The sequence below is a fragment of the Oncorhynchus tshawytscha genome, linkage group LG01, assembly GCF_018296145.1.
Source record: "Oncorhynchus tshawytscha isolate Ot180627B linkage group LG01, Otsh_v2.0, whole genome shotgun sequence".
In the NCBI taxonomy this organism is placed as follows: Eukaryota; Metazoa; Chordata; class Actinopteri; order Salmoniformes; family Salmonidae; genus Oncorhynchus; species Oncorhynchus tshawytscha.
Window position 1 is genome coordinate 57,581,239 of NC_056429.1, and position 26,260 is coordinate 57,607,498.

The 26,260-nt window shown below is 41.7% G+C and overlaps 1 protein-coding gene across 2 annotated transcripts in view; it reads right to left on the minus strand.

Moving 5' to 3' along the window:
- The window catches only part of LOC112254025 (heat shock 70 kDa protein 12A), a 46,001-nt gene extending 21,864 nt beyond the window's left edge, over nucleotides 1-24,137 (minus strand). For both annotated transcript variants that reach the window (XM_024426244.2, XM_024426236.2), the window contains exons 1-3: nucleotides 23,704-24,137; nucleotides 2,168-2,244; nucleotides 1,880-2,010 (exon numbers count right to left, since the gene is read on the minus strand). In XM_024426244.2, coding sequence (XP_024282012.1) covers nucleotides 1,880-2,010; nucleotides 2,168-2,244; nucleotides 23,704-23,794 — 299 coding nt within the window. In that variant the 5' untranslated portion in view covers nucleotides 23,795-24,137. The remainder of the gene's footprint in view (nucleotides 1-1,879; nucleotides 2,011-2,167; nucleotides 2,245-23,703) is intronic.
- Between the last annotated feature and the right edge of the window lie 2,123 nt (nucleotides 24,138-26,260).

Sequence of the window (26,260 nt, forward strand, 5' to 3'; positions counted from 1 at the left end):
AAACATGCTTCATTTGAAAATTACTTCTGAGTGTTGGAGTGTGCCACTGGCTATCCGTAAATTAAAATAACAAGAAATGGGTGCCGTCTGGTTTGCTTAATATAAGGAATTAGAAATTATATATATATATATATATTGTTAAATGTTTTAATTTTTAAGTATATTTTAGCAATTAAATTTACTTTGATACTTAAGTATATTCAAAACCAAATACTTGTAGACTTTTATTCAAGTAGTATTTTACTGGGTGACTTTCACTTTTACTTGAGCCTATTTTCTATCAAGGTATCTTTACTTTTACTCAAGTATGACAATTGGGTAGTTTTCCACCACTGAATTGGATTCCTGCTCCATTGTGAGGGCCAGCGACAGTGAGGACAGGGGATGAATACTAATGTCTATGTCATAGAGACGCAAATAGCTGATGCTCACTATCAACAAACCCATGCATTCCTCCTCTATTCAAAGAGGAGTTCTACCCTGAAATCTCTATCATGTGAAAATGTAAATGTTACAGCACCCCAAAATAGTTCATTTGAGGTATGGGCAAACTTTACAGATCCAGGCTTATCCAGTGAAGCCATTGTTTATGTAAAGTTTTGGGGAAGATGGTTCCATCCAAACTAAATCATCTTAGAGCTCTGGGTGTTTTCACTGCAAGGTCTAGTAGAACTAGTAAAAATATATTGCTCAACTGTTATCTGATGTTTGGAGTTAATGACAGGAGAGGATTCCGCAATAGACGCTTCTCTTAGTCTGGGTCTCTGTGTGTCTTTGTGTTTCATCACCCTAAGGATATTACATTAACGATACTCCATTTGTTATCTAGAACAAAGACATAGAAAGAGTTGGAAGTTTATTCAGCACAGAATTTCTACATCTCTGTGTAGGGGCTTGTGATGCTGTTCTACCTTGTAGTCTAACCAACAGAAGTTTTTAAACTGCTACAGAATTGATTTTCTGGCGCTAGAAAGTGTTACCTGTTGTCTGTTCATATTTTGAAAGTGCTGATTTTGATCGAGAGTCATGCATAAAACTTTAACAAGCTGTAAATAGAGTTCCCAGACATGCTTTCTCTATGGAAAACTCATTAGAACTATTGGTGATTGCCAGTTAAATCAACAAGTTTAACTATGAATTGAAAAATTATTAAAATCAACAAAAACCTGCAACCACAATGGCCTTTTACAGATAAGATTAGCCAGCCCTGCTCTAAGGTATACCATGAATTCAAAGTTCAAATAGGGCCCCTTATAACTAGCGCATGAAACCATATAAACACCTGTCGGTTTTGTGAGGTACTGCAATGCAGTGTATGGAGGTTGGCCCTGGTGCCTGGCACACACAGAGGAGAGAGTTGACCTGTGTGTTTTATGGGTCAGAGGATCTCAGGACTGTAGTCCAGCTTGTTCCTCAGCTCAGTGAACCAGCTCCTCCTCCCAGCTCTAACAGGACCATTACACTGACTGGGACAATGACGACCGCCAATGAGGCATATAAGTGGTGAGAGAGGGAGCAAACACTGTTTCATTTGCCTTCTAAAGACAGTCATTGGGAATCCAGTTAGAAACCTCTGAACCCTATACATCTCCATTTGATGACAATGAATTTGAGGAGCAATACTTTGATCAACACGTTTAACCTGGCTATCAGCAACCCTTCTGGTATGATTACGCCTAGACAAGTGCTAAGACCAGAAAGTTGAACTATGCATTCTTGTCATTATTAGCTATCTCTCTTGCATCACCTGACAAATAATATTTAATAGGACTGCTACGGAAAAGAACAGCCTGACCTGAGTGAACCTCCCTATGACTCCTTCAATCTCGCTCTCTCCTCCTGCTACCAGGGACTGCATTGCAGCGTTGGCTTGGCTCACCTCATGGTGTGAATGCATTCTGGCTCCTTAGTGAAGGCGTAAGCATAGCCGCTGGAAGTGGTGCCAAAGTCGATAGCAACCACCACGATGAACGAAGGTCCCGTGTGGGCATTCGAGTCCGTGTCATTTTGCTGAGGTGGAGAGGACAGAAAATCAGAGTCAATAAATGGAGAATGTTTAAGGAGATGTGTGATTTATTCTGGATGGAAAAGCAGTTGTTTGACTTTGACTTCATTCGGCTCTTATGGATCTATCTCCACACAGAATATTCAATGGAATGTTTCTTACCTGAATGTGGGAGGGTGACAGTGGGGTGATGCCAGGGTCACCCATGCTCTTTGCTGGAGAGGGAGTTGCCATTGCATCTGAGGAGACAGAGAGAAGTAGATACAACGAGTGGTAAAACAATAACAAACAACAGATACTGTGCCTTGCAAAAGTATTCATCCCACTTGGCGTTTTTCCTATTTTGTTGCATTACAAACTGTAATTTAAAAAATAAACATATTTTAAATTTTACCCCCTTTTTCTCCCCAATTTCGTGGTATCCAATTGTTAGTAATTACTATCTTGTCTCATCGCTACAACTCCCGTACGGGCTTGGGAGAGACAAAGGTCAAAAGCCATGCGTCCTCCGAAACACAACCCAACCAAGCCGTACTGCTTCTTAACACAGCACGCATCCAACCCGGAAGCCAGCCACACCAATGTCATAGGAAACACCATGCACCTGGCGACCTTGGTTAGCGTGCGCTGCGCCCGGTCCGCCACAGGAGTCGCTGGTGCGCAATGAGACAAGGATATCCCTACCGGCCAAACCCTCCCTAACCCGGACGACGCTACGCCAATTGTGCGTTGCCCCACGGACCTCCCGGTCACGGCCGGCTGCGACAGAGCCTGGGCGCGGACCCAGGCCCTAGACCACTGCGCCACCCGGGAGGCGTACAACCTGTAATTTAAATGGATTTTTATTTGTATTTCATGTAGTGGACATACACAAAATAGTCCAAATTGGTGAAGTGAAATGAAAAAAATTACTTGTTAAAAAAAATAAAAAATGTAAACGAAAAAGTGGTAAGTGCATATGTATTCACCCCCTTTACTATGAAGCCCCAAAATAAGATCTGGTGCAACCAATTACCTTCAGAAGTCACATAATTAGTTAAATAAAGTCAATCTGTGTGCAATCTAAGTGTCACCTGAACTGTCACATGATATTAGTATATATACACCTGTTCTGAAAGGCCCCAGAATCTGCAAAAAGGCATGTGGGAGACTCACCAAACATATGGAAGAAAGTACTCTGGTCAGATGAGACTAAAATTGTGCTTTTTGGCCATCAAGGAAAACGCTATGTCTGGCGCAAACCCAGCACCATCCCCACAGTGAAGCATGGGGGTGGCAGCATCATGCTGTTGGGGTCTTTTTCATTGGCAGGGACTGGGAAACAGGTCAGAATTGAAGGAATGATGGATAGCGCTAAATACAGGGATATTCTTGAGGGAAACCTGTTTCAGTCTTCCATAGATTTGAGACTGGGCCGGAGGTACACCTTCCAGCAGGACAATGACCCTAAGCATACTGCAAAAGCAACACCATGTGGTTTAATAAGGGGAAACATTTAAATGTCTTGGAATGGCTCAGTCAAAGCCCAGACCTCAATCCAATTGAGAATCTGTGGTATGATTTAAAGATTGCTGTACATCAGTGGAACCCATCCAACTTGAAGGAGCTGGAGCAGTTTTGCCTTGAAGAATGGGCAAAGATCCCAGTGGTTAGATGTGCCAAGCTTATAAAGACAGCTGTAATTGCTGCAAAAGGTGACTCTACAAAGTATTGACTTTGGGGTGGGGTTGTGAAGTTCTCCGTTTTTTGTCTTATTTCTTGTTTGTTTCACAATAAAAAATATTTTGTATCTTCAAAGTGGTATGCATGTTGTGGATATCAAATGATACAACCCCCCAAAAACCTATTTTAATTCCAGGTTGCAAGGCAACAAAATAAATAAAAATGCCAAGGGGGGTGAATACTTTTGCAAGCCACTGTAGCTCAATCAAAATAATGAGAATTAGTACATACTGTATGTCTATTAGTATATTGTCACTCACTATTTCTCAACCATTCATATAAATTGTGCAGCTGTGATCTTAGTTTTGATTATTCAGTCATCCTCTGATAATACACTACAAAGAATATTGCCATTCTAATTTTATTCGAAACTCCTAACGATATAACAACTCTTCATTTAAGAGAAAACGGCTGATGCACCTGCCTTTTAAACAAAACGCCATTTGAAATGAATTAAAGATTGTATTTGTCCATTTGCCACCACTTTCATTAGATTCACTTAATACTGCAGCACTTATGAAAAGGCCCTTTGACAATGCACAATAACAGTGCTTCCTATACAGTTTTAAGTGTCTGGGGATGGTCTCTCAATGGGACATCATGTTATCTGTCCTTTTTTCTACATGGCACATCCTTTTCTCGCCCTTACAGAGTGGCTGAGTGGTCCGAATCCCCACAATGCACTTCGCTTGGTAATTACTGTATGGAATTATGGACCACCTGTGGATAGACTCCACTTTCTCCACCGCCTTCCCCATGCCCCCATCCTAAAATCATAACCTTGAGTCTTATTTTAAAGTGCAATCTGCATTTCCTACATCCATCCTTTTAATTTAAATGAATGATACACATTGATTCTTGGAGAACATCATTTATAAAGGCTGCATGAGCTTAGCTCTTACTGTTGTGCTGCAAACTGGATGTAGACATAACATAGTAAATGTAAATCTGTCTCCCTCCATTTAGTATGATATGTTACATTTATTAATTTGTGGATGTCCTTCATGTATGATATGTTATGAAATGTTACAAATTGCAATTTGTACAATATGTTACAAATTTGCAATACATATGATACAGTATGTTATGAATTATGATTTGTTGTGGCTAATGTTAGCTAGGTGGCTAGATGGCGAATGCTAGCTAGGCTAGGGGTTAGGGGTTAAGGTTAGAGTTAAGGTTATGAGTTATGGATAGGGATAAGGTTAGGGGAAGGATTAGCTAAAATGCTAAGCAGCTGCAATAGCTAAAAAGTAGTAAGCAGTTGCAAAGTTGCTAATTAGCTAAAGCTGTCCATGAAGTGATTTGAACACGCAACCTTTGGGTTTAAGTAACCATACCAAACGTAACAGGGCCAGGCACAGACCTTTCAGGGGCAGCCCCCATTCATATCTCAAATTTTTTTTGAGCATATGCCTATTTATATCTGGACCAACACACTCACTCATCATCACAAATTGTAAGCATGCTAGTTACAGTGCATCGGGAAAAGAGGCTGGGCTAACAGCTGATCATTGATATTGTTGATTGCTGTAAATCTTCTTGTTAGCTAGCTTGATTTATTTGACTGATTGTGATTTACCTCTCTATGTCTTTCTGCCTCTCTCTGCTGCACATATCAGCCAACCAGACCGAATATTGATGACAATGTAGGCTAAATCAATTGTTATCAAGTGTTAATCAAATGTCATGCTGCTGTGGCAGTACTGTTGACATTTAAACTAGCTAGCTAGCTACACACACTCTATCTCTCAAGCCATGCAGCATTGGATACCGGGTGTGTGCAATTTCTGTACAGACTACTGTGAAAAAGGCAACCGTATCCACAAGCTCCGTAAAGGGCAGATCAACAGGCGCAACAAACGGACGGGGTGGGGGGTGGCGAACTTGACGACGACTTGTGGGCAGTGGGTTCCGAACAGCAATGACAAAAATGTATACAAAAAATAATAATTTGGGGGGAAATTATACCACCACCTAAAAGGGCACTTTGGAGAGTGGAAGGGAGCCCTATCTGTGCACGTGCCTGAAACGTAACATATCATACTAATTTGAGTGTCACAGATTTACATTTACTATGTTACGTCTAGTTTTTGAGGCCAGGCTGCGTACCCCATCATAACCCAAAATATAAGCCTGTTTAACGTTCTTTGTAGAAAATTTAATAAGAATTGTAAACAAACACTGGTTAACAAACATCTCCTAATATGGTTAAAACTTAATTTTGATATCATGGTCCTTGTATCCATAGCTCTGTCTATGAATTTGAGAGTGGATACATTTCTCCAGCCGCGTCCCTCAGCTGTTACCAAAAACACTGGTGGGGAGCCGTTGGTTATTGTTTGAAATGCAGGTTTCCCCTTTAAAAGAGAGCAAGAAAAATCAAATCAAGGAGTCTGAGTTTGTGTGTGTGTGTGTGTGTGTGTGTGTGTGTGTGTGTGTGTGTTTGTGTAGTTTGTTTACCTGGCAGAATAAAAGTCTTCATGAGAAATTGTATAAAAATGTGTATTGAGTTCCATACAAGTGGTTGAAAATATCAATGCAGACCTTTTTTCAGACAATTGAGTACAAGTGGATTTGGGCATCTGGTTGAGAATGTTATATTTATTTATTTTCAATTTGATTGAATAATCCATTAAATCATTTACACAAGTCTACCAGAAACTAGAAAGCGGTGTCGAAGTCGATCAATCACTGACAATCACATTGTGGAGATGGCAATATAAACGTAAGTCAATTTACATAACTGGCAACAGCAAATACATTATTAATTTAATAGTGTGGTGCCTTCACACTTACATAACTGTAATGTTATATAACAATATCATTATTTTATTCAACATCCCCCACTATTGTTAATGTCGGGCTCTGAAAAAGTGCTTATAATTCATCCGAAATAAGCAAACAATGCTCTTGCTCAACCTATCAACTGCCAACAAAGTTTCCTCAGAGTGAGTGCTAAAGAATCAATGTTTCAATGAAGGTAGCTCACTTCAGAGAGATTGGATTGAATAGTGAAGTGGAGAAGCCCTAGAATAGCCTACAATCCTGAATTCTAATAGTCAAAATACAATCAAGTCCCAACAGCACGACATCATTTTCTTCTAATCATCAGAGTGAAAAAATAAACATTGAGCCACCACAAAAAGAGCTGCTAGATGAAGCCATAGATAGAGTATCCTGTTTCCCCTCCCTTTCTACATCCTAGCAGAGTGGTCCTGCTGCCTGGAATGTTCTACACACATTCTGACAGGAAGCAGAGCCATTCCTCCTCCATAAGCGACTGACAGGCCTCCAGCCAGATATGTGTGCTGCTATCTATAAAGTTGAAAACTTTTTCAGAGGTTCTCGATTTTTGTGCCTGGACTTTTTTTCTCTTCTCGGCAGGAGGAGCTTTTTCTTCCTGTTCTCGTCACATTCCTCTGTTTCCCCAGACAACTCTTTGCATTTTTCAGGCCCTCAGTACAGATCTCAGAATGAGTTTATACAGGAGAACTAGGCCCCAATCTATAACTGCACAGTGGAGGTTTTTCCGATACCACAAATGAGCAGCAAGAACAGGAATGTAAAACTGGTGTCAAAGTTAATTACAAGTTTAAAGAAATAAAAAAGGGGGGCAGTAGCAAGCTACTACTGCATTTTCCTGTGTGCATATTTGGTATTGTATAGGCAAAGGCAGAGTTAGGATATGTCAGATACATCGACCACACTAGAGCTTTTCTAACCGACCTGAGCCCTGATGGGCCCCGACATTATACATCGGGTTTGGGCCGGGTAGGGCCTGTTTTTTAATCTGTAACTAGGGTACGGGCAGGGCTCGGGTATCATACAATTGATCAGTAAAAAAATGTAAGCTGAGCCATTTGCTTGTGCTCTGCAGCACAGTACAGTCATATCTGACTAAAATCATAACATGGTGTCAGAAGTGCTTCAACCTCATCAAATATAAGACAGGAGAGATTATTTCACCGAAAATAATAATGCTCCTTGTGAGTGATGAAAAAGTAGCTAACAGCTAACTGCATTGAGCAGAGCAGCCCAAGCGGAGCCATTGCTATGGATACTCTCAGACCCAGAGCCGCCATGAGCAGTGCGCATGCAGAGCGAGCAGTGCTTAGGGAGCGAGTGACACATAGAAAGGAGCAGCTAATGGATTTACTAACGGAGGAAGTAATTTCTGATTTCAGGTTTTGGCCTAAACATCGCGGGCATGGGTAGGACTCAGGCTTAAAATTCATGCCTGTGCCTCTATACCTCACTACACTACTCATTTGAATCCTTAAGACACAAATGGTTTGGATAGCTTCAAATAGACCGTGAAAAACTGGTTATTTCTACCTCTAGAAGCCTGGGTACATTGACAAGCTCTTCGTCCGTCGAATGACATTGATGATTCTTCCCGTGTGATCATCATAGCCCACTCTCAGTGAGTGCCTGTGTGATGAAGAAAAAAGAAGCCAATCCAATCCAAGCTTTTAACCTCTGGCCATGTGCCACTCCCCTGGGAAATGATGTCAGAGCTTCCTCTTGTCATCTCTGCCCAGATAGCTAGGCTCACACCACCTCTTCAATACAACTTCAAGTGTAAGGGGAAGGAAAGAAATGGCCGCACATGAAATGACCTTCACGTAGTCTCTGATTTTCTCATATTTTCATACTATAAGATTGAAGGACCAGTAAATTTCATTGCTGCCCGTACGGGAAGATGAGAGCAAGAAAAAGGCAAAAGATGCATAAACACGATGAGCAAACACATTCCTTGTATTACTGTTGTTGTTCAGAGATGCATACAATTACCAAAAAAAGAGGCTAGTCTTTCATTATGGATAGCACTAACATTTGATTAAAAAGGAACAGGGTAAGGACTTCTCCATCTTGGATCATCTGCTAATTTATCAAGAAGCGAGTTCACGATCGGTGCATTATCAACGACAGTGTTGAAACCCATCCTTTACTCCCAAAATGTATGACCTATATGCAAGCATATACTGTACTTTACCTTCATTAAAGACAGAAGCAGAGGACTCAATATCTCATAGTGCAAGGCCTGATTAACTTCAACATGCTCCTTCTCATGTCTTGCTTAGGTTAGATGTAACCTGTGTGTCTTGTCCAATAGACCTAATCTACAGATCGTTGTATTTGGAATCTGCCAAACTGGCCAAGCATGTTAAGCTAGAAGAAATAGGTCCTTGGAGCAATAAACCACATTTTTAAAACATTCTTTACGTTTAGCGCAAAAATAAACACAACATTTTTGTTAAATAACTAACATCTGGCGAGCGAGTGAATGTTAAATGCTGTACCACAGTCCACAGCCCATTCAAAGGATCATTTAAAAATCATAGACAAGTGAGATTCTTGTCTCTTTGCAAGTCTGATTAGATCTATTTGAAATCCGTTCCAGAGTAGTTCACAAGGTACTGTAGGCCTCATAGGCACACAGACGGATAACTTCAGCCTTAAATGACAACAATGATATTCTACAAAGGACAAGTGCATGTGTATTGTGCATGTAATCAATTCAAGACATTCTGTACTTTTATGTATTATATGGTACAGCATAGCCTAGTGGTTAGAGCATTGGACTAGTAACTGGAAGGTTGCGAGTTCAAACCCCCGAGCTGACAAGGTACAAATCTGTCGTTCTGCCCCTGAACAGGCAGTTAACCCACTGTTCCCAGGCCGTCATTGAAAATAAGAATGTGTTCTTAACTGACTTGCCTGGTTAAATAAAGGTACAATTTAAATAAAATTTAAATAAATAAAAAAACTGACATGTATAGGTACTGTAAACATCAGAGAATGTGAAGATCAACCATTTCTCCAGAGAGTGGACACTGATTGGGACAGCAGATGCCATTTGTGGCGTAATCAACAACGTCTACAAAGGCAAAGAGATGCCCCATTACATTCACTGCCACAAACATTTGGTGCCACAAAAAAAAAATCCCTATCAAAAGGCTACATTCATGTGGATGAAGGGAAACTTAGATTGGGCGGCTCTCCTTTTGAGAGAATGTCCTACTTCTTCCCTCATCTGTGGTCCCATTCATGCCATGCGGCAGCACAGCAAGCAGTCAGAGGGAAGCTGAGAGAGAGAGAGAGAGAGAGAGAGAGGGGCCGCCATCATTCTCCCTCTTTATCAACTGCATCCAGCTGGCCAAGTGCCCAGACACACAGTGCAGAGAAGCAGCAGCCTGACAACAGCTGTGGCTAAGAGAGTTTCTAGCACCCTTGATAGTCCGCACACACTCATGCATGCATATACACACACTCATTGCTAACTGTTTCCAGACCTGCTTTTCTGGTGTCCTGCTACGACTACTATAGGCCTGTTTAAAATAAATGTGTTAAAACTGAGATACTCCTCCACAGATGAGTGGAATGTATTGTGTAATAGTTACAGATAATGACTATTGTAGGGAGAACGGTGGACGGTCATTTGGCATGCTTCAGAGAATATGTCAACATTACTCCGAATATTTAGTGAAACATGCAACTTGTTAGAGAAAATATATAAAATCACATCATAATTTACACACTAAAAAGTATATTTCCATATACAAATGCAATCCCTGTGTGATAAATCCTGCATATTATGAAAAGTTAAAGATTCTCCCTCCATGTCCTTCTACTGTAGCAGGAAGCACTGAGAAAGGTACTGATATAAAACTGCCTTGGACTCAGAAATCAATCTTTAGATCTGCGTCTACTGCAGCTCAAGGTCAAACGGTTTCCCAGCAGTGGAGAATCTGCAGATAAGACAGAAATAAACCTCCGCTCCACTGAGTGAAGCGTAAACTGATTACCATAGAACACAACTAGGTTTATCTTGATCAGCATATCCTCACCCTCTATGGTGCTGTAGATACTGTATGCATAGCTCTACCTTTCCCCTACATTATCTGCAGAGAAAAAATGGTGTAGGCCTATATGTCAAGGAATATAAACTCTATGGCATGAGAGGGGTGAAAAACTAGCTAATATAACTTGTGAGAAATTGAGGGACTTCCAACCATTGTATTGTATTGCATATTTCCAATGGTCAAGGTGCAACGCAGAAACCACACGGTTTCTCTGAGAAAGTACCCATGAATGCCCTCTCAGGGTATCCTCCAAACAGAGCGGAGGAGACTGGGAGGTAGGGACATCTGCTTAACTGTTTCATAGTAAAATAAACATGTCCAGCTAGCGGCTCCCCGCCGGACCTTTTAGAGAAAGAAGTCCTTGTTCTAGATCGGTCTGGAGGTAAATCAGTGTGACACTTTGACAGCAGCACATCAGTTGTCTGAGGAGCCTCAAAGTACACAGCTCAGTGGCTACACATCTTGTGCTTTTGACTGGCCCACTGAGCAGGGGAGCGGCTGGGAAATGGTGGGAACAGTGGCGCAACAATAAACATACACAGATTTGTCAGTTTGTCAAGGCTCGCTCAATGTCAATGTACATTTTCTGACCTGGCCTCCACAATCACCTGACCCAATCCAATTGAGATGGTTTGGGATGAGTTGGACAGCAGAGTGAAGGAAAAGCAGCCAACAAGTGCTCAGCATATGTAGGAACTCCTTCAAGGCTGTTGGAAAAGCATTCCAGGTAACGCTGGTTGAGAGAATGCCAAGACCGTGCAAAGCAGTCATCAAGGCAAATGGTGGCTACTTTGAAGAATCTCAAATATAAAATATATTTTGATTTGTTTAACACTTTTTTGGCTACTACATGATTCCATATGTGTTATTTCATAGTTTTGATGTCTTCACTATTATTCTACAACGTATAAAATAGTAAAAATAATTACAAACCCTGGAATGAGTAGGCGTGTCCAAACATTGGAGTGGTACTGTATGTAGGTAGGTAGTCTAAGTTAGACAAACAGCTATCTAAATCTTGTAGTAACCATGGCAGATAATGTGCCGATGGGGCCCTCGACCCTCAGAGGGCCCGCAATGATTTGTTGAGTCACTCAGGTATCATACGAATGCACATAAGACATGGCAAAATGTGTAGTATTTATGTATTTATTTATTTATTAGTATTAGTATTTATTTATTTATGCTGCAGTAGTTTGTGTCGGGGGGCTGGGGTCAGTTTGTTATATCTGGAGTACTTCTCCTGTCCTATTCGGTGTCCTGTGTGAATCTAAGTGTGCGTTCTCTAATTCTCTCCTTCTCTCTTTCTTTCTCTCTCTCGGAGGACCTGAGCCCTAGGACCATGCCCCAGGACTACCTGACATGATGACTCCTTGCTGTCCCCAGTCCACCTGGCCATGCTGCTGTTCCAGTTTCAACTGACCTGAGCCCTAGGACCATGCCCCAGGACTACCTGACATGATGACTCCTTGCTGTCCCCAGTCCACCTGGCCATGCTGCTGCTCCAGTTTCAACTTCCACCTGACTGTGCTGCTGCTCCAGTTTCAACTGTTCTGCCTTATTATTATTCGACCATGCTGGTCATTTATGAACATTTGAACATCTTGGCCATGTTCTGTTATAATCTCCACCCGGCACAGCCAGAAGAGGACTGGCCACCCCACATAGCCTGGTTCCTCTCTAGGTTTCTTCCTAGGTTTTGGCCTTTCTAGGGAGTTTTTCCTAGCCACCGTGCTTCTACACCTGCATTGCTTGCTGTTTGGGGTTTTAGGCTGGGTTTCTGTACAGCACTTTGAGATATCAGCTGATGTACGAAGGGCTATATAAATAAATTTGATTTGATTTGATTAGTAGAATTGTAGGAAATTAGCTTTAAAACTGTAAAATGAGGGGGCCTCCTGAGTGGTGCAGTGGTCTAAGGCACTGCGTCGAGTCACTACAGACTTGGGTTCAATCCCTGGCTGTGTCACAACCGGCCGTAACCGGGAGTCCCATAGGGTGGTGCACAATTGGCCCAGTGTCGTCCGGGTTAGGGGTGGGTTTGGCTGTGGGCGGGCTTTACTTGGCTCAAGCGTGGGCCGGGTGCCTGACTTTGGTCATCAGTTGAACAGTGTTTTCTCCGACACATTGGTGCAGCTGGTTTCCGGGTTAAGCGGGCGGGTTTTAAGAATAGCAGTTTGGCGGGACATGTTTCGGAGGACCGTCGCCTCTCCCGAGTCCGTTGGGGAGTTGCAGTGATGAGACAAGACAGTAATTGGATCGCAATTGTCACGTTCTGACCTTAGTTCCTTTGTTTTAGTATGGTTAGGGCGTGAGTTGGGGTGGGCAGTATATGTTTGTTTTTCTATGTTGTATTTTGCGTTTGGCCTGGTATGGTTCTCAATCAGAGGCAGGTGTCGTTAGTTGTCTCTGATTGAGAATCATACTTAGGTAGCCTTTTCCCACCAGTGTTTGGTGGGTGATTGTTTTCTGCGTCTGTGTGTTCCACACGGAACTGTTTTGGTTTTCGTTTCTGTCTTTCTATTTGTTATTTTGTATTTTCATGTTCAGTGATTTTGTTCATTAAAACATGACGAACACTTACCACGCTGCATATTGGTCCGATCTCTCATACTCCTCGTCAGAGGAGTACGAATTCTGTTACAGCAATTGGATATCACGAAATTGGGGGGGAAAAACAACAATAATAACAACAAAAACATTATCTTCACCCCATGGCAAAATGTGTAGAATTGCAGGAAATGTGCTTTAAAACTGCTAAATGTTCTCTCCGCCAACAAGAGGGGTGTCAACAGTTTGTGGTTGCATGGGTTGTGAGGTGGGGGGGTGGTACTATGCTGACAAATTATAATATCTATCCGGACCCTTGCCACCTAGGAAATTGGTGTGAGCGGACATTATCAAATAGCATTTGAGTACCCCTGCCCTATAGCCTCCCTTGGTTCTCTTTTTAGTCCATTATTCCAATTTCCAATTCATGTAGCACTTCAAAATTACATGTAAGCCAAGCTTCAACAGCACACATTGGATAGATAACCTAGATCAAACATGAGAATAATGTAAAAGTCCTTAGTCTGTGGCCTTACTACTAAAACAAGAATATGGAACAATGGTAAGAGGAATTTGAAAGAAAGGAGTGAGCCTGGTTTCCTACAAGGGCACAGCGTTTAGGTCATACTGAGGAAATTGATAAAACCTCTCCAAAGAACAATGGCCTTACTTCCTTCCTCTCTCTATGTTGGAAACCCGGATAACAACAAAGCCAAAACGAAATAATAAGACAATGTCTGATAATAAGACAATTAAATTTGATACACAACAGATAAAAATAGCTGCCCATTGTTTACGTATTGCAGACAAGTTAACACTGCACGCTCAAAAGCATCCTCTAACAGCAACATCTGCTCGGCAATGACCCTTGTTATCAGTGCTTTCGTGCTATCATCCATTTCAGTGTTAAACACTGGGTTACACATAGCGATGGTGCTTTGAGTTTAGTTGTCTGACAATCTGCCAAGTTGTTTATTGGGTCTTTCCACGAAAAGAGTGCCTTTTGCATCCCTTTGATATATAAGTATTAACAAATGAAGAACCCTTTAATATAGACCACATCAACAATTCAATAAATCCGATTTTTTTTATATGAAAACAAACTTCCTAAGTGCCACAATTCTGCATTTTGACATGTCCCTCTGTAAACCCTTCTAGGAAGATTTTAACCCATTCAACCCCAACCTTTCTCCAAGTTTTCACCATCACTGTAAATACCTAGTTATTATGTTGCTTTGACAAAGTCATTTCTGAAGATAATTATTTATTTAATGTGATTATGCGGTCTCTCCTTCACTGCAGCCGAGGTGAGTAAGACATTTAAACGTGTTAACCCTCGCAAGGCTGCAGGCCCAGACGGCATCCCCAGCCGCGCCCTCAGAGCATGCGCAGACCAGCTGGCCGGTGTGTTTACGGACATATTCAATCAATCCCTATACCAGTCTGCTGTTCCCACATGCTTCAAGAGGGCCACCATTGTTCCTGTTCCCAAGAAAGCTAAGGTAACTGAGCTAAACGACTACCGCCCCGTAGCACTCACATCCGTCATCATGAAGTGCTTTGAGAGACTAGTCAAGGACCATATCACCTCCACCCTACCTGACACCCTAGACCCACTCCAATTTGCTTACCGCCCAAATAGGTCCACAGACGATGCAATCTCAACCACACTGCACACTGCCCTAACCCATCTGGACAAGAGGAATACCTATGTGAGAATGCTGTTCATCGACTACAGCTCGGCATTCAACACCATAGTACCCTCCAAGCTCGTCATCAAGCTCGAGACCCTGGGTCTCAACCCCGCCCCTGTGCAACTGGGTACTGGACTTCCTGACGGGCCGCCCCCAGGTGGTGAGGGTAGGCAACAACATCTCCTCCCCGATCCTCAACACTCAACACTCAACACTGGGGCCCCACAAGGGTGCGTTCTGAGCCCTCTCCTGTACTCCCTGTTCACCCACGACTGCGTGGCCACGCACGCCTCCAACTCAATCATCAATTTTGCGGACGACACAACAGTGGTAGGCTTGATTACCAACAACGACGAGACGGCCTACAGGGAGGAGGTGAGGGCCCTCGGAGTGTGGTGTCAGGAAAATAACCTCACACTCAACAAAACTAAGGAGATGATTGTGGACTTCAGGAAACAGCAGAGGGAACACCCCCTATCCACATCGATGGAACAGTAGTGGAGAGGGTTTTTAAGTTCCTCTGCATACACATCACAGACAAACTGAATTGGTCCACTCACACAGACAGCATCGTGAAGAAGGCGCAGCAGCGCCTCTTCAACCTCAGGAGGCTGAAGAAATTCGGCTTGTCACCAAAAGCACTCACAAACTTCTACAGATGCACAATCGAGAGCATCCTGGCGGGCTGTATCACCGCCTGGTACGGCAACTGCTCCGCCCTCAACCGTAAGGCTCTCCAGAGGGTAGTGAGGTCTGCACAACGCATCACCGGGGGCAAACTACCTGCCCTCCAGGACACCTACACCACCCGATGTTACAGGAAGGCCATAAAGATCATCAAGGACATCAACCACCCGAGCCACTGCCTGTTCACCCCGCTATCATCCAGAAGGCGAGGTCAGTACAGGTGCATCAAAGCTGGGACCGAGAGACTGAAAAACAGCTTCTATCTCAAGGCCATCAGACTGTTAAACAGCCACCACTAACATTGAGTGGCTGCTGCCAACACACTGACACTGACTCAACTCCAGCCACTTTAATAATGGGAATTGATGGGAAATGATGTAAATATATCACTAGCCACTTTAAACAATGCTACCTTATATAATGTTACTTACCCTACATTATTCATCTCATATGCATACGTAGATACTGTACTCTATATCATCGACTGTATCCTTATGTAATACATGTATCACTAGCCACTTTAACTATGCCACTTTGTTTACATACTCATCTCATATGTATATACTGTACTCGATACAATCTACTGTATCTTGCCTATGCTGCTCTGTACCATCACTCATTCATATATCCTTATGTACATATTCTTTATCCCCTTACACTGTGTATAAGACAGTAGTTTTGGAATTGTTAGTTAGATTACTTGTTGGTTATTACTGCATTGTCGGAACTAGAAGCACAAGCATTTCGCTACACTCGCATTAACATCTGCTAACCATGTGTATGTGACAAATAAAATTTGATTTGACCTTAGCCATTTAAACTCAGTTTTTCACAATTCCTGACATTTAATCCTCGTAAAAAATCCCTGTCTTAGGTCAGTTAGGATCACCACTTTATTTTAAGAATGTGAAATGTCAGAATAATAGAAGAGAGAATGATTTATTTCAGCATTTCTTTCTTTCATCACATTCCCAGTGGGTCAGATGTTTACATACACTCAATTAGTATTTGGTAGCATTGCCTATAAATTGTTTAACTTGGGTCAAACGTTTCGGGTAGCCTCCCACAAGCTTCCCACAAGAAGTTGGGTGAATTTTGGCCCATTCCTCCTGACAGAGCTGGTGTAACTGAGTCAGGTTTGTAGACCTCCTTGCTCGCACAAGCTTTTTCATTTCTGCCCACACATTTTCTAGGAGATTAAGGTCAGGGCTTTGTGATGGCCACTCCAATACCTTGACTTTGTTGTCCTTAAGCCATTTTGCCACAACTTTGGAAGTATGCTTGGGGTCATTGTCCATTTGGAAGACCCATTTGCAACCAAGCTTTAACTTCCTGACTGATGTCTTGAGATGTTGCTTCAATATATCCACATAATTATCCCTCCTCATGATGCCATCTATTTTGTGAAGTGCACCAGTCCCTCCTACAGCAAAGCACCCCCACAACAGGATACTGCCGCCCCCGTGCTTCACGGTTGGGATGGTATTCTTCGGCTTGCAAGCCTCCCCCTTTTTCCTCCAAAAATAACGATGGCCATTATGGCCAAACAGTTCTATTTTGGTTTCATCAGACCAGAGGACATTTGTCCCCATGTGCAGTTGCAAACCGTAGTCTGGCTTTTTATGGTGGTTTTGGAGCAGTGGCTGCTTCCTTGCTGAGCGGCCTTTCAGGTTATGTCGATATAGGACTTGTTTTGCTGTGGATATAGATACTTTGATACCTGTTTCCTCCAGCATCTTCACAAGGTCCTTTGCTGTTGTTCTGGGATTGATTTGCACTTTTCGCACCAAAGTACGTTCGTCTCTAGGAGACAGAACGTGTCTCTTTCCTGAGTGGTATGACAGCTGCATGGTCCCATGGTGTTCATACTTGCATACTATTGTTTGTACAGATGAACGTGGTACCTTCAGGCGTTTGGAAATTGCTCCCAAGGACGAACCAGACTTGTGGAGGTCTACAATTTTTTTCTAAGGTCTTGGCTGATTTCTTTTGATTTTGCCATGATGTCAAGCAAAGAGGCACTGAGTTTGAAGGTAGGCCTTGAAATACATTCACATTACACCTCCAATTGACTCAAATGATGTCAATTAGCCTAACAGAAGCTTCTAAAGCCATGACATCATTTTCTAGTTTTGTAGTGATTGAAAAACGAGTTTTAATGACGCCAACCTAAGCGTATGTAAATTTCCGACTTCAACTGTACATCTGTCCCTCATTTTAAGGTCAAACTATTAAGTGAACTGAACTCTTATTTCAAAGGAAACATAGCCAAATCATAGTATTAAAGCAGGTGAGCTGGTTCTACTATTTTTGGCCATTTTCTAGTGTTTTGTGGTGAAAAACTGAATGGGTCGAGCATAACAGGTCAACCCGTAAATAGACAAGCTAGATTTTTTGGGGGGTGGGCTGTAGCTTGCGTTCAATTACCATTCCCTGTTGAACACAACAAGCATCCATTCCCCCTATCACAAGATGATTTATGGCTGACTACGATGAAATCATCAACCCTGTTATTTTATTTAGCACTTAATAGGCACTTTCTATAGTATTTTTTTAATTTAACCTCTTGAAATGGGAAATCATGTTTTTCATGAAGCTGAACATGTGCTCTTTATCACAATGTTAAAATTAGGTGAAATCCAATACATATATATTTTTTACCAATTTATGCTTCTCAAAAAGCACCGAATTGGTGGAACGACCCTATGAAAGTAATCCCATCAAGTCTAAACTAGTCATCAACCAGCACACCATATATTCAACTTTTGTGAGTTTTTAAGTTGTCCTGAATTGTTGCTGTTTTTTGTGTTTGAACTGAGGTAGTTAAGAGCAACAGAATCATTCAGTAAAGGTTCTTACGTAAATCTGTCAAAGGGAACACAGGTCCCAAACACTTTGAAAGGTGGATGTACAGTAGACATTGCAATGGGATGTAAACATTGCTGTGGTATGAGGAAGAGCTTGTATCTGACAGCATCAGGATGGGAGTGAGAGATGTGAAGAAACAGTAACCCATTCCGTGTTTACATTCTTGGAATTCCACTGAAACACATGCAACCAATTAGGCTACATTGGACATCAAACAGGCTTGTGCTTCAGTAGGCTTTGGTTTCTAACATTGAACTAGTGAGAGTACAAAGAGTACCGTGGTGAGAGTACAGAGTACAGCTTTCTGTGGAGTACACTGTGTTTGATGGAGGAGAGAGAGACACATACAGACGGAGATTACAGTATTTTCATGAAGGGCCTCTTGGGTAATCGAAAAAAATGATGTCAGACTGCTGATGTCTAACAGCTGTTTAGGTCTTATTTTCACATCGACAATCCAATGGCATGTGCAAAGCGCCTCCCTCCCCCTGCACCGCCTACTCCAAAACAGAATGGGTGCCTCCTCTGGAGGGTAAACAAAGCCAATATCTTAGTCATGACATAATGCTGAGCATTGGACTTCTTGTCCCCTCCGAGTTTATTTGCCTTCCAATTGTAATTATTTTCAACCTCCATCAAATGTAGCAACCATGTTATTACTGTAGTAATAACAACATTATTGGTATAAAACCATCTAATGTGAACTGTTACCAACACGGAATACCTATAACAAAAATGTGACCCTGTGATGTGATTAATGTCACCCATTACCACCTAGTCACAACATGAAAGATATCTTTGACTGAGAGAACACACCTGTGTCATGGTGGGCCCTCTGGTGTGTGTCTCGTCTTGGAATAGCGACTGGATCTGTTTGACCTTAGGGCCTCTGTGGAGCTGAAAGACAACTTCCTGTCTGGCCCTGGCCCATCAGATTCAGCCCCCCTCCCACTCTTGTCTCAGGGACTCTAAGTCATTGGGATGACCTCAAACAGAGTCGTTAATGCCTGAGGTCTTAAATCACCTCTGACTGCATCCTAACCCCCTCCCCTAGCCTCAACCCCTTGCCCAGCCACCAACCCCCAAAAACCCCATGCACTTGGATGCCAACAATGGCTTCAAGTGAAAAAGGGCAATTGTATACTAGAGCTCAAAGTCTCGTACAGAGGCTGTACATGTTTAAAATGATAACAGCTTTATCACTGCTGTAGCATGCAGCTGCCCTTGAGTTGTAAAACTACATGTGTTGTGCTGTATGAATGCCTAGCTTACTTCTGCAAGAAGACAATAATGTGTTGGTTTCTATGGGAACTTAAAATGTTGTGTGTCACTAAATCAAATCAAATGTTATTTGTCACATACTTCATAAACAATAGGTGTAGACTAACAGTGAAATGCTTACTTATGGGTCCTTTTCCAACAATGCAGAGTTAAAGATACAAATAAAATTGAACTAGTGACATGAGGTATAAATGCACAGTGAATATCGAATAAAAATAATGAGTAAAAATAACATGGTTATATACAGGGAGTACCAGTACCGAGTCGATGTGCAGGGGTATGAGATCATAGGAAATGATGGCTGAGACATTATGTACAAAAAAGTTAAGATCAGCATAAAAAAAACACATGACAGCTACTGTCCATTGCAGCGCCATCTTTCGTTTACAGAATTTGTGAGTGCAATGATGACAGCACACCTGTGGATCAATTTGTTTTTGACTGCTCATGATGTGCTGAGCCACATTGAGGTATTATATTGTATAGTCCTTTTCGATGCTTGTTGCTGTTCACCTATTAGTCACCCAGCTGATTTATGACCTGAATGACCGTGTAGTGATTCATACAATGCTATCTTATGGTAAAAGGTCTCAATGCATTTCTCAATAAACTCAATGCATTTCAATGTCTTCTCCGAAATGTCATCTGACCTGACCTCATCACATTTACACTCTTTTGTTAATTGATACTCAAGATTGGTTCCTTGAATGCATGGAATGTGCAACGCTGACCCTAGACTTTAACAATACTCTCCAACGGTTCTCTCCTCTCAGTGAAATTGATGAGGAGGCATCACACATTGGTTGGCCGGAGCCACATGTGTGGGAGTGTCCGTAAGTACTTGGATATTCTGTAGAACACCTGGACAGAGCACACAGAAAATAGCCCAGTGATGAGGTCCACTTTGTGCAGCTCAGCAGACCAGAGGAAAACTGGGCTTTACGACTGGGCTAAAAGTTGGCGATCACAGTGAAGCTGATTGAATTCCTAGATCATAGTACAAGTCGATCTGGAGAATCCACCCACAGAAAAACACTGGGGCTGACTGAAATGCTTTCAGATGTTAGAGCATTGATTAGACACGAATGTATGACTGACTGTTTCATGAACTAGTTGGTTATAGATGACTTTTGTATTTGTCACCTTTTAGGTTAACGCCTCGTTGCATCAAGCTGTCACCAATGCTATCTACAAAGGCAACACAAGATGAATCTGTACATTTTGGAATCTGTGATCACATTAATATCACAATCCAACCAAATAAATGTCTGAGTATGACTCCCCCACCGCTCTCTGATCTCTCCCTTTCTCTCTCCACCTTAAATGTGTAGAACATGTGTGGTATCCCTAAGGGAACATAAAGCTCTCTGTTAGTGTGGTCACTGGGTGTTCTCACTTGGCTAAAGCCAGTCCAAAATAGTTTGGGATTTTGCTCTTTAAAATAAATTACTTGAGCAAAAGTGTACAACAGAAAATGTGCTTAGCAAGTTCTGATAGTGACATCAGCAATTAGAAGTACTGATAATTTGAAACAGATCATTGCAGTTTTGGTTGTGTCTACAAGCAGTATCAGAGGGTTTAGATGCTATTTGTCATCTTTGGGATTTGTATCAGCACACTAATAGGTACTTGAGTACTTGTAGCTCAGGTAATCAGCTGAGTGCAATATTAATTTATGTCCATTTGTCACATTCACACATTTTACTGCACACAATTACAGTGCCTAATATTAGCCAAACACTGCATATCAATAATCTGAAAAGGTTCAACATTACTATACGAACATGTGCTGCTCCACTGACTGTGACCACACCCTGAATAGTATGGGGACTCCATTGTCCCGTTCTGCTTGCCTGACGACTCAAACTGAATTCCTCCGCTGCTCTATATTCGCTACATACCTCAGTCTGAGACTGCCATCGTTGAAGTAATTTGTGGTGACATCAGAATGAGGGGTCTTGTACCAAACAAAGTCATCAGTGATGGGATAATCTCGAACTAATCAGAGTATCAAAGCCAATGAAATGTTTTAAAAAATGCTGATGTACCTACGTATGTTCTGGCTCTGGCCAAACCAATCGATTTCTGGGACCAATCAGAATAGTTAGAATGTGTATGCATTCTAGAAATCACCGAGGAGATTCTCAGATCCAGAATCATTGCGGAGTACTAACTAATGTCGGTGGGCGTGGCATAGAATTTGGCCGCAGCAAGGAGTTTGGGTAACCAGGCAATCGTTCTGCTGCAAAGCTCAAGTGTACATATTGATCGATTCCACAGTGACTGTGCTGGCAACCTCTATATCAGTGAGGCTGAGGTAGCTGTCCGCACTTCCCATTCCAAAATATGATTGGTTGGTGCTGTGCAGACTGAGCGGCAGTCTCTCTTCAGATAAAGTTTCAAGTTGTATTAGTTGTATGCACGGGAGACACATGGTATACAACATCAAGAAAATCCTTACTTGCAGGTTCCTTTTCGACAATGCAACAACAAAATGAAATAATAAAAGATACGAATACAAACATAAAGTAAACGGCTCATTAGAATATAATACTTTAAAAAAAATATCATTAGTATAATACAGATAGGCACAATTTATAGTCAAATATTTACATGTGTTTTGGGGTTATGGGGGACAGATCTGGCAATGTCCCACTGCGTCTGCCTCATCCCTATGTGCAGCTGAGCTCACTGAAGTGCAGTTAGTGCACAACCCCACCCATCATTTCACAATGTCAGGAGTGCCTGGCAGGAGAGATTAGGATGGGCAGCACTGCCCAAATAGTGTCGTGCTTGTAAAATGCATAGTCTGTTTAAAACTTTTGAAGCACCCTGTCACAACCCAGTAAATGATTCCCAGTCAAATACTTGCATGTTTGTTGATATGTTGTCTGGATCAACAATGAACACCATAACATAATACATAGTAAATTCATCACACAGTGGAAAAAAACACCCTCTAAAAGTTTTAACAGAGCAGGTGAAATGTAACCATACTCTAAAGTCAATTATCATCAATGATACTATTTAGGCCTATATAGCATTTTGGGAAATCATCAAAAAAGGGAAAGGGTCTGAATACTTTACGAATGCACTGTAGGGCCTACTGTACTGTGCACGATTAATCTACACCCCCATATTACATCATAGGAGAGGTGTCACGTGATTTACTGTCCTGCTGTGGAGCAGATATGACACCTCTGTGAAGCTTGTAGGTGATGGAAATAAAAGTCAATATTCCTATTCCTAAATAACATGTTGGGACATGAAAACCTAGAAGAAAACGTCAAATAAGTAAAACAACATGAAAATAAGAGCACTGGTTGAGATTGTAATAATATAATTTGTCCCATAATAGAGGAATCGCTGCTTTTAATCAATTCAGATTATATAGCGATTCTTATTTACAATCCGAAGTTTTAACGACATTGCTGCGATACCTAGGATGATAGTAGGGCAAGCATACTTTTGCTGCATTGAGTCAAACCTCCCGTGGGACTGACCATGTGACCATACTCTGCACGGTTATGGAGGACCAAACCCTACTGCGTGAGCATACCTTTTCTGCCCAAGGAAAAGGGGCGTCTAAACGCGACTGGTGGCGATTTTCTGGGGCTGTAGTGGAAATATTCTTCAGAGTAAAATAATGATTCTAATAATGAAATGTGTTTCTGTCCAGGTGGATTATCATATTTCCTCCATGTTGCGGCAGAGCTGTTTTGAAACTGCATGGCCACGACTGTAGCCTATACGCGTTACAATAATAGCTTCATTATAAACCTTGTATAGCTAAATACATTTAAAAGGAGCGAATGCCTCTATATATCATTGCCATCACATTGGCTGGACGACTATAACCCAAAATCAAACGTGAAAACGGAAAAGGAGTCTCCTGGCAAGATCTCAAAGGCTCTAATGCGCACCGCCACGGATATAATGAGCGCACCTACTGTGTAGCTTTGAGACTGAAATAATAGGTAGAGAGAGGGCCCTTTGAAGGATAGCCTTAAAAATGAAAGCGTTTTACCTGCTATTATCTTGTCTGTTGCCGATTCTTTCTCAGTCATCATGTCCCGCTGTTTTATCTTTCCTTGAGTTTCCCCTAAACAGTTACACATTCAGTTTGTCCTTGATTACTTGTCAGTCTGAAGCATTAGATTTAAACTGGAAAATAGGATTTGCTATGGATGGCGCGCTAAAAAGAGCATTTAAATGATGCACAGCGAGGTTGACCCATTCAACTGAAAGCTTGTAGTCGAGTTTGGCCGATCTACACCTCCAAAGCAAAGAAGTCTGGTAGTACCTCAGGCTGCTACTTTCCGATTGTTAGGTAGCCCTCTGTCCCGCCCCTCCCGTCAGCTCGCACGGCTGTTCTGGCAAGGAATGTCTCCAAATCCAGACCTAAAAGTCTACAGTAAGGGCTTCTAGGATGTAGCACTAGGTTTAAATCATCAGGGTCTTAGCTTTCCTGCACTGGCACATTTTCATTAGTCATCTCCTATGCAAATAAGAACCCCCCCCACCACCACCACCACACACACACACCACACACAAAAAAAATCTGTACAGTAGTTTTCAGGTTACCTGTCATGTTTTGCTTTTTGACTATTAGGCCTACATCAATACACTTGTACTGCAGTATTGCATAAAAATTTTAGGCACGGTAAAATGCACTATGCTTCTGGAATTGTTGTACATTCATGATGACACTTGATGATGAACACTGAGTTCCATGCATGATTAGACAGTCAAGGCTGGGCTCTCTAGCAATCAGGTATATGTTAAAAATATGTTTGTTTTTTTGCTTTATGAGCCACATTACAATTCCCGTCAAGTGGGTTAACCCTATTGGTGCAAAGCATAAGGTGTTCACCTTTCATGCCAGTGAGCCTGTAGGGGTTCTGAAAATAATACAAATATATATATTAATACAAATATATCATTTTTTGAAGAATGTTTCACAAAAGTAGTGCACTCGGCCTTTAATAGTATTGTATTAGAGGACTGATATAGCCCACAGAGAAATCAAACTAAACATACTCAATTGACTAAATATAGTAAACAACATGTATTCAATGTCTTAGCAGATGAAAATAAACCCAATATAACTTTGCTATCTATCACACAATGAAAACGTTATGCCAGGTGCCACGATATTAACAGCCTCAAATCATTAGCATGCTAATGAAGAAAAGAGCAACTACGTAAAGGAAAGGTTCACCCATTTTGAATGTTATATTGTTTTTTGTGCATCTCCGAGTGATGTTCTATCGATTCCCTGGGTCATTTCATGTTTTCACGTGTATCTGAGTTATTGTCATTCAAGCAGGCAGAAATCCGTCCGGTATGACGTAGCACTGTGATAGAATCACTCTCACTACACTGGAAGTGAATAGGAGTATGACTTTTAGATTGCGAAAACGTCAATCACACGTCAGATTTCAATACTGGCCGATGTAATAACTCTGGAGAATGTCTTTTCTCGAATCAGCCATTGATAATATTTTTGTAATATACAAGAGTGTCTACCACTTTTTCCTATTTGTCTGCCTCTTTAGTCCAGAATGCATTGCACGGTGCCATTGCCAGAGATATTATAGAAAGGAGATAGTAATCCAATGAATGAAGGAACGTATAATACCCCACCCAGCCAACTGTCGACCAATCGCGTTCACAGTGTCATGAGGCTTCACACGGTTGCTAAGCTAATGGTCACGCAATCCCTTCTCAAAGTCAGTGTATATGTCAAGAAACGTGCCTATTCCAAAGTTATACGATATTATAGAGAGCAATTAGTTATCTTATGTAACAGGGTTATATTGGTGATTCCCCTTGCCACTTTATTGTTAAGCCAATGGGTTTTTGGTTTGAGTTTGTCTTGCCTTCACCTACTCAACATGGCATCTTATTGGCTGGTTTGTGTAGCTTGCTTACGAGGGTGGATGTTCCAGTTAGAATCGTCCCAATGAACAAGCACCAAACCAGCGGTAAGTTGTTGGTTGCAAAGCACTGTACATCAAAAGTGATTTTTATACTCTCAAGTGATGATTTAAATGTACAATTTATATCAAATTGTTTGTAAATGTTATTCGAACATCACACATAAGATGCAGCGGTTTTTGGAGAATATTTGTTGTGCATTTTGTTGTAAAGAATTCCCGCCAGTACTAGCTAGCAACTTACTGTGTCTGGTGGGGGGGGGGGTTCATATATTTTGTACAGTGCCTGAGTGCAGAGTTGGATGGTGAGACGTGCATTGCATGACGTGCAATTTTGTGCCTTTCCTATCAGATACATTGTTAAAGATATTATATTATATATTGTAATTGTATTATTTTGGTAACTATCCCAGTGAACAAGCACCAAACCAGCATGCATGAGTGCAGAGTTGGATGGTGAGACGTGCATTGCATGACGTGCAATTTTGTGCCGTTCCTATCAGAATAAATCTACATGACTGGTGCTACATGTTGGAGTTCCGTGTCGATGACTGATTGTACACAACGCAAGAAGAGTACTGTTACAGTGGTGCCGTGACCGCTCTTCTGGATCGGATCATCCTTCGCTGGATTTCCATCTCAGAA